Source organism: Mytilus trossulus, chromosome 10 (genome assembly GCF_036588685.1).
Source record: "Mytilus trossulus isolate FHL-02 chromosome 10, PNRI_Mtr1.1.1.hap1, whole genome shotgun sequence".
Lineage (NCBI taxonomy): Eukaryota > Metazoa > Mollusca > Bivalvia > Mytilida > Mytilidae > Mytilus > Mytilus trossulus.
In genome coordinates, this window is record NC_086382.1 from 57,988,059 (window position 1) to 57,997,786 (window position 9,728).

Below are 9,728 nucleotides of genomic sequence, written 5' to 3' on the forward strand. Positions count from 1 at the left end.
AATCATCCCTTCGTAAATTTTACGGACGCCATCACGAGTTGGTTGACCGTTATGGAATTACCGTTTCACACATGATATCGGATATGCTCCTTACGTCGTAACTACAATCCCCTTCCCTTTCATGAATGTGACCTACCGAATTAGACTATTTACCGAATTTGATATCACATAAGCAACACGACGGGTGCCACATGTGGAGCAGGATCTGCGTACCCTTCCGGAGCACATGATATCACCCCTAGTTTAAGGGTTCGTGTTGTTTATGCTTTGGTTTTCTATGTTGTGTCATGTGTACTATTGTTTGTCTGTTTGTCTTTTTTTCTTTTTGTAGCCAAGGCTTTGTCAGTTTACTGATGAGTTTGATTGTCACTCTGGTATCGTTTGCCTTTCCTTTACAACAGTATCATGCCTTTATTAGCTTTATTATCACAATATGATTTCAGTGTGCGTGATCCTGTCGCATTATGTGTATGCTTAGATGCTCCTTTGTATAGATTTAAACCATCACTTTATACAAAGAGTTAACACAAAAGGAGTGTTGGTGCGTCCAGTTCAATTGTGAAAAATTGAATAATTTACAAAAAAAAGATTTTTTTAGTTTTTAGATGAGTTTGACTGTCCCTTTGATATCTTTCGTCCCTTTTTACCAAGGTGGCATTCAACTCATACAAAGAAATTGACAAACTCAAAGCATAGAGCTCGAAATACACTGCTGTAACATAGGAAACTAAAGACTAAGTAAAAAGTAAAATCGCAAAAATACTGAACTCCGAGGAGAATTCAAAAAGGAAAGTCCTTAATCAAATGGCTTAGTCAAAAGCTCAGACACATCAAACGAACGAATGATAACTGTCATTTTCCTGACTTGGTACAAGCATTGTCTTGTACAGAAAATGGTGGATTGAAGCTAGTTTTATCGTAAGCTAAACCTGTCACTTGTATGACAGTCGCATCAAATTCCATTATATTGACAACAATGCGTGAAAAAAACAGACACACAATGTCAAAAAAGGGGTACAGCATTCAACATTGTGTTATAATCTTAATCACTATAAACAAGAACCCCAATGAAAAAAAAAGAGATAATCTCCGGTGCATATAAATCGCGCGCGTCTTGAAAATTTATGAAGAAATTGAACAAAGGCTATCAAAGATCAGAAAAAAGGATTGCAAATAATACAATGTATCATTAACTGACAAGTGCTACAACCAAAGAACGCAACCATATCACATTCGGTTGCCTTTTAAAAGTGACCTATCCGAAAATTTGATAGACTGAATGCTTCAGACATTTTTATATTATCCTTTGCTAATTCATTAATTTCATATTGAAAACCTATATCAACATTTAATAATTTATATTTCAGCCTACAAATTTGCATAACCATAGTACTATATGTATCAATAGAGTGATCGGTTATTTGGCGAGTGGAGATTCTGCAATATCATGACCAGAGGACTTTTTCTCATTCCAAGGCCATCGATTTGGATAAAATACATCATCTCTCAACACTGTCCTAAAATCTACGTCCTCTGTTTCTTTGTCTAAAGTTTCTAAACTTGATTCTAACTCCGTCATCCGGGTATTAAGATGAAGTGTTCGCTTCAGATCAGCACCTTCCATTGTTTCCGGTGTTGGCGTTCGTTTCTTAATGATTTTCTTTTCTTCGGCATGTGCGTCCAACAATAAGGGATAGTTTTGAGTATAGAATATATATTGATCGTTAGAAGACTTGAAGTTTAGTGGTTTTAACTGAACTGAACTCGCTATACTGATAAACAAATCATCATCGACCGTTAACGACTGTGAAGTTTTAGTTACCGGTCGGCGTAGTAATAATTTATCGGAATATGGTCGGGCGACATTGCTTTTCTCACTATTTTGCTGTAGAACAGTCACTGGTGGTCTTTTAAATGTTACATTTTCTGTGATTGGCCTTTTTAATTTTACATTTTCTGCAACTGGCCTTTTATTTCCTGAGAACGCAAAAGATACTGATTTTCTTCCAATGTCTGTCTTGTTAGCTCTATATTGGTCGTTCTGAAGATATAACTCAATTTGTTTTTGTTTCAAATTACTAAAAGGTTTTGACCTTGACCTCAAACTAGGAAAATCTTTCCTTGGTTTTGTTGAGTTAATTGAATGTGACGAGGTCTTGAAATAATCTTCTAGGACACGACGAGTTTTCGTATCTAAAAATAAAATATAGTTATATCATAATGAAAGAAAAGACATCAACCAAACAACACTAAGAGGTAATAAATGAGCCATTTCATAGTCACTCATTGGCGTCATTTTGTTTACTGAGGATTCGACATGCTGAATTATAATAATCGTATGCAGTTACATAGAACAGGCTGTATATTAGAGTGCAGGTTCGTTTTTTCTGGATTTATCTATGAACAAACAATTTAAAGATCAGTTGTAAATCTTATATTATTACACAACTGGGAGGATTAGGTTCTTTTTGACATACTAATTTCATTTTGACATGAAATTGATAATTGAAGTTTGATAACAAGTCCAGACCAACTATGGATCTGCAACACAGCGAGAAACTCACGCACCGGAAGTGGGCTTCAGCTGGCTTTTTAAAGTTGTTATGAGCATTGTTGCAAAACTACATTTTGTATTGACTTTCGTTATACAGTTCGGGCATCACAAAAAAAAATACACAAAAAAAAAAATTACAAATGAAGAGGTGTTACTCGTGTATAAGAATATAATTATGTTAATATAAACAGACATCGATTTTTCGCTTTTACATATTATTGTGATTGTAAAATATAAAAGTTTAAAACTCAAACTTTCAGTGCAAATCGCGAAAAAAACTCTTCCGAACTTGCATGAAATGAAATAATGACCCGCTGAAAGATTAATCTTTATTGAACTCAGTCCGTTTATTGATCGTTTCGAATTTAGGGTTACTATAACTACTTAAAAGTGAAGTAAAAATATCGTTATAAAACATTTGCAAATGCTTGATAGTGGACTGCGTTCATCTACGTTATTTCATGAAAATTTCTAGTATTGCAGATCTTACTTAATCAATAGTTGTATGCATTACAAAAAGTGTCTAAGCTTCTCTTGTCATGTTAATTGAAATTGTTCCCGCACATTCCCGCTTTTAGAATTTGTGTTGCAAATTTTCGAAATACATATGTACTATGGTCTCGTGTCGCTGTTATATTCGACTAAAGAATTTGCTATCGTTTATTTTGTAATGTTGAACCGTGTTGCTAGATACGCACCCCTAATTTCAAAAACACTACGAATACACAGACACTTGTCTCAGAAAAAAATCCTATATACTTTAATATAACATTATTTATTTTATTTTTTTTTGGGGGGGAGGGGTTGAGACAAGTGTTTGTGTACGAATAGGGGAAATTATAAAAAATAAATTAAATATAGCAGTTTTTCAAATCAGATTACTCTAAAGGGACTTGAAGCTTACTCGATTAATGGACATTTTATAAGTACGTGGATTTAAGATTTAATTGTGTGTCGTCTTCAGGTTACATTCAATCTTTTAACATAAAAAAGAACATATACATATATTCCTATAAATATTGTAACATGTTTCGCAAAGAAATGTAAATGGATTTTGCGGAAATGTTGTTTTAACTATTAAACCATCATCAAAGTTATGGGTTAGTTGCATTTCTACAGACTTCTCACCCAAAGAATGTTTTGGATAAAAACATTTACAATTTATTATTTGCAAACCATACTCAGAATTATATCTGCAAAACTCGATTCCGATAGCACTTTGTTTACGAGTTGAAATTAAATATGAAATGAAATTAAAATTTGAAATTTTGTTGTACAATGAAGTTTTTCCTTTGAGCAGATTCACTCCATGAAAAGCGTATTACTGTCACTATTATTAATTTATAGAGTTTTTCATTGTTGGAAGAAAAAAACAGCTTACTTACATTGCTCAAGGCTTGAAAACATGATAAAATCCTAAAGGTCTGCTATTCTTACAAAACTTACGGAGGAAAGGCCGGAATACTAAACACAATCATTTCATGATACATACTATTTCATTACTACTATCGTAAAAACTATCAAGATTTAATTTATGATAATTGATTCATTGAACACAGGCTGCTTAAAGCAATCTTGATAAATTGTCATTTCTCCCAAGTTAAAATGTTAAAAATTGGCACAAACAGATTCACTCATTTCGTCTGAAGCATTGTAACCAGCCTACTGATGTTTCCATACGCCATTTCTTCAGCACCTTAGCAATAAAAAGATGTTTTTGGTTTTTTTCCTGTATGAGCCTTTTTAAACTTTGCACATACGCTATACAATGTTATAGACAAGTAACGTGATAAGTTCGATTTATAAATATATACTGTATTGTATAACGCAACCTTTAAATCACATCAATTAAACTGTTCGGAGTTTTTATTGTTTGTGTGAATAATTAAATTTAAAAAGATGCAAATAGTTTAAAGAATAATAATTTCTTAATCAGTTAGATAATCATCTTGTTTAGATTATGATCAGAATTAACATCAGATAAGATAAAAATAATTGACATAATGCTGATGTGCTTCCATATGCACAAAGTTACAGGATATTTGTGGTCAAGTGATAAATATAATGGACATGTACGTGTTCCCCCGACCCAAGTATTAAACCACGGAATTGTATACGGAGCGAATTTCTAAATATAAGTTTGAAAAGGAGACAGAACATACAAGGAGGACAATGATTCTTTCTGAATAAAAACAAAAGTCGAGAAAAATAGGGAATTCAGTGGTGAATGAGGTAAACACAATTCAAAATGATAGTACACAGAAAAATAAAGACTTTATCACGAAACTCAACTATAAATACATGTGATCTCATGTGCTCCTAAAAATAAACAGGACCAATAGTTTCTGTGCTTTTTAAGCTGTCGTATTTCTTATCTTTACATGACGAAATAGTTGTTTTTTTCTTTCAAAATAGCCATTTAAATAAAAAGCTGGCGTCAAATACTAGACCTCTGGCATGTGGGTTATTGCTCTTGAATAAAAAGATCCATTACCAGAGCAGGTAATGATGGGTGGTAACATATTAGCCTAACAAAGAAGACACCGCTACAAAACATATAATCATTCAATTATAAATACTTATAAGAAAAATACCGTTCCGACGGTATTTTCTGAATGCAAAAGTTAACGAAGAACAAATTCCATCAAAACTGTCTTCTACCGTGATATTCTGAACATGGCTTTCATTTATTCTCACTGAGTTCTGCTTAAATTTTTAACTCCGTCAGTGGTAGTGTGAGGGAGAGAGAGAAAAGCTGAAAAAGGTGAAAGAAGAAGGTAAAATAAGACTAGTTTGATCTAGTCTTTTGTCCCTACCTCCATCAATTACGCAACCAGTTTCGCGCTTGCTTATAAAACATATGGTTACTTGCTTCCTTATAACATTTTTAAATATCTAAACTATTTTTGGAAGGACTTTTTGAAAATGAATGTTATAATATATATGTACCTGTATCTTTGTTTCCTATCTGTAGGACACCACTGCTATGCAATCCTCGAAGACATTGTAGTCGATGTAAAGGCACCTCGTAGTCATTCTCCATCGGCGTTGTGGCGTCATAGTAACGGCGACCTGCAACGTTATCATTGTGACGTTAACAATTGATTCATATACCACTGTGACGTTAACAATTGATTCATATACCACTGTGACGTTAACAATTGATTCATATACAATTGTGACGTTAACAATTGACTCATTTACCATTATGACGTTATAAATTGATTCATATATACTTTTTAATGTTGTTACAATTTAGAATTAAAGAAAAACAAGATAAAGTGTAATTTCTACATTAACTTGTTGTGTTTATTTGTCTAAAGCAGACCAGAACAAAATAAATAACAGTCAATGATCCAATATTTTATTTTCAATATGTATACAATCGATAAACAAGAGGAACCTTTGGAGAAGAAGTTCCCAAGTAGAAGAACTTGTGTCTGATCCTTTTGTATTTTGAACAATAGAATCATTGTTGACGGAGCAAACAAGACATCATAATGAAACTTTTTCACTAAACTTACTTTTAAGAAAAGTGAAATCAATACCCCTAAGTATACTTTTACATATCATCTTTATGCTAAAAGGTTACATGCATGCATGTGATATGTTAAAAGCTAAAAGCATGCAAGGTAATAAAGGTTATAATAATAAAAAAAAAAAAAGTTGTTTAAGTTTAATGAAATACACAGAAACAATCAACTACTGTTTCATTACTTTAATAATATTTTTAACGTAAATTTTAGTAGCGGTATTATGAGAAGTAAACAATTGATAAGTTGTTCTGGTTCAATTCCTCTAATATGATTCAATGATTTTTGGTTGCTTCGCGTCCAGTGGCAAACATTTCATTCTGGTTTTTTTTTATATATAAAATATATCTCATTTGATTTCAATCAACAAAACGTTAATCGTTTTATATCTAGATGAGCGATTTCTTTTTTTCTTCTTCAAAAAGTGATCTCATCTAAAATCACAGACCTGTTCTACCAAAGCATGCGATAGTCAAACAGTAAAGCAGTTTTGCTCTATAGAATGCAAAATTTATGTGGGATTGTTTTGAAACACAATAAAACTATTTATATCAGAACTTCAATGCAAATCTTGTAATATTAATGTAAAATTATTAATGAAAACTATTTCATGCAATTAAATTTTTATTATGTTATAAGATTTTTATTTTACCATCCTTGATATAAGTTCTATCTTTTCTATCTGAAATAAAAGCGTGTTACTGGTTTTGTATCACCGATGTTACAATTTGATCATAGAATGCACATGGAATATAACATTAGCCACAATTCATTATTCATTGTTTTGGTAACGTATGAAATTGACTTGATATATATTGTTTTTTTAAAGAGGATTATGTTAGGAGAGGACATTTCCCTTCGCAACACTTATAGGTTACCAACGGACTCCTGGGTAGTTGTTTTAATTGTTTTTTTAAGAGACAATGATGGCACTCTGCCTATATGAGGTTTCTGATTTAACGTCCCTATTCCAATCATACGCGGCTACGCATTTATACATGCTGTATAACCAATAGAACATTATGTAGAACACGAGTTTTATTGCCACCCTGTTGAAAAGTTCAAATAATCTTGTTTCATTATCCAATCAAACAGTTTGGGTTAAATAAAAGGAGCTGACCAATGAGACAGCTACCACACGACAAAGAAACCAAAAGTCAATATAAAATCAACATACAGTTCTCAAATCAATTAAATCTTAAATAATATATGATATATGACAACCGGTAACAGGACAGGACCAGGAACTTGCATATGTGGTGAGATTGTCATAGTTCTCCTATTTGAATGATGTAAAAGACAATTAAAAAGAAAACGCGTGCATTTTACGAGAATCATTGGTAGAATTCATAATATTGGAAATTGTCTTGTTGGAAGCAATTGATATTTCACTTTACTGAGATACAAATGTAACATAACAAATAATGTATAATACCTGAAAATTTATGAAAAGAAGTATGTATTTACAGTTGATGGCTATGCAACGTCCAGCGACACAAAGTACAGGAATATTCAACAAGATATTATGTTCATGTAATCAGAGAAACCCAACATGCCGAATTAAATTTGATAATGATAGTCCATAAGAAGGACATGTGGACACATTTTTTTCTGACTCTGGGTCGATCAATCTTGTCTCTTAACTATATATATATTTATGAAATAGAAGATGTGGTATGATTGCCAATGATACAACATGAGACCATGATGACACAAACGTTAACAACTATATGTCACCTTACGGGCTTCAACAATGAGAAAAGCCCATAAGGCTGCTGACTTATAAAAGTAGCAAATAACAACTAATGAAGCACGTGGTTTGGTCAGGCCTAGAGCAATATCACGACTTCTTCCCTCTAAATGTGAGTAATATATCGGCAAATTATGATTGCAAATCAGTAGCGTAAGAAACTAAAAGGATTCTCAAACTCATAAGTCAAAATCGAATTGACAACGCAAACTGGCAGAAAAAAAGGAAAACGACCTGGTTTCAGAATGTTAACATTTATTGCAAGCGTTCTTCTCACTTAGCAAATACGGTTTTAGAACAGTGCTCGTAAAATATTTTGGGTAAGAAAGGATGGCGATGCATTAACGTTCTTGATTTTATACAAATATTCTCCAAAGTGTTACGATTCAGTTCCAAAGGATCAATGTCAATTAAGTTTTATTTTCAAGATACATGTATAGATATTCCAATGTTGTGAAATGGGGTTAAAGTAAACAAGGAAAAGCTTGAATGTGCAAAATTTAGACAAAAGAACAGTGTTAAATCTATTTTCGTCCACGCTATCTATAAGATATTAGATATGGCTAGGCAACCAACCACTTATCAATTGTACAAAATTAAAACTGTGAAACAGTATTCATGTCTGCAACACATTTACGTGGTCTATATATAAATCCATTTCGGTTTCAGGATCCATAGTGGATGGACACAGACAATGATGAATTGAGAGATATACTTACGTTTTGTAAGCGGTGTTGATCCTCTTGCAGATGATAAACTTTGGACGCTAATGAAACTCAGACTACTATGAAGTGGTGTTCCGCGGAATTCTGAATCCAGAGACACTGATTCCAGATCCATACGAGAATCCATTATAAAAACAACATGTGAAAATCAAAGAATATTTCAAACGAAGTTAAGAATTATTTTACATAAATATCCAATATTATTAAAAATTCATTGCAGACCTTCAAGTTTTCACATTGATTTTGTATTTGTTAACATTTTGATTCTTCATTTCAAAATATTCATAAAAGCATTATGTTTAAATGCTCTCAACAAAATATTTTTTGCCCGATCTCTTGAATATATTTTGGCAGACGACACCAGCACACGTCCACAGCTCTGTCGCTAACCAATATCATCCACGAACATCGCGTTGTAAACTTGTAAAATATTTTGTCCATGATTTTGAAGAACGATTGCATTGTATAAAATCAAATTGTATTTTAATTAATATACACAAGTAATTGCGTGACGTTTCAGACTTTGATAAAATTATTTATTTGCGTCTGATTGTTTGTGATTCTTTTGTTTCCGGTTGAGAGCCATTATTGTTTCTTCACGCATCAATCTGTAAGCCATTTAATGTCTTTACCCGAGGTGATCCGATAGGTTACCAAGACATTTACCATGTAAAACACTAAATGATCACGTTCCAAGATGATCTTATTTGTTTTTGAAGTGTTTGTCAATAAAGTACGGCTCTTCACGGGTTTAAAATAGACAACAACAAAATAATTTCACTACACTAAAATATTTTTCTTTTTCCTTCTCTGTGGTTTCCACGATATTCTAAAGTAGAATGGAATTCATTCAATGATTTCCATTTTGTATTTTAGTATATTTTCCTATTTCTTTTGTTTGTGAGTGGCCCTACAGGAAAACACTCGCAAAGCTAGTAAGCCTGTAACATGAGTGCGATAATTTTAAAAGCTTAAATCAGATATAATCATGAAAGTATAAGTATTATCATTAAGACGAAGTTGTCTATCAAAAAGTTGGTAAGAATAAATCATCTTAACCTTAGATTAAACTTACAAAACTTAAGATAAGGCATGTGTCCTTATAAAATCAATTGGCTAATCAATGGCTATCTTGCTTGATCTCAATCAATGGCTATTCCCATTGA

The 9,728-nt window shown here is 32.5% G+C and overlaps 1 protein-coding gene across 1 annotated transcript; it reads right to left on the reverse strand.

Moving 5' to 3' along the window:
• Positions 1-1,328: 1,328 nt before the first annotated feature.
• On the reverse strand, positions 1,329-8,704 carry LOC134688245 (uncharacterized). The gene is made up of 3 exons (XM_063548747.1): positions 8,557-8,704; positions 5,504-5,626; positions 1,329-2,193 (listed from the first exon to the last, which is right to left on the reverse strand). The coding sequence occupies exons 1-3, from the start codon at positions 8,687-8,689 to the stop codon at positions 1,418-1,420; spliced, it is 1,032 nt and encodes a 343-aa protein (XP_063404817.1). The 5' UTR covers positions 8,690-8,704; the 3' UTR covers positions 1,329-1,417.
• Between the last annotated feature and the right edge of the window lie 1,024 nt (positions 8,705-9,728).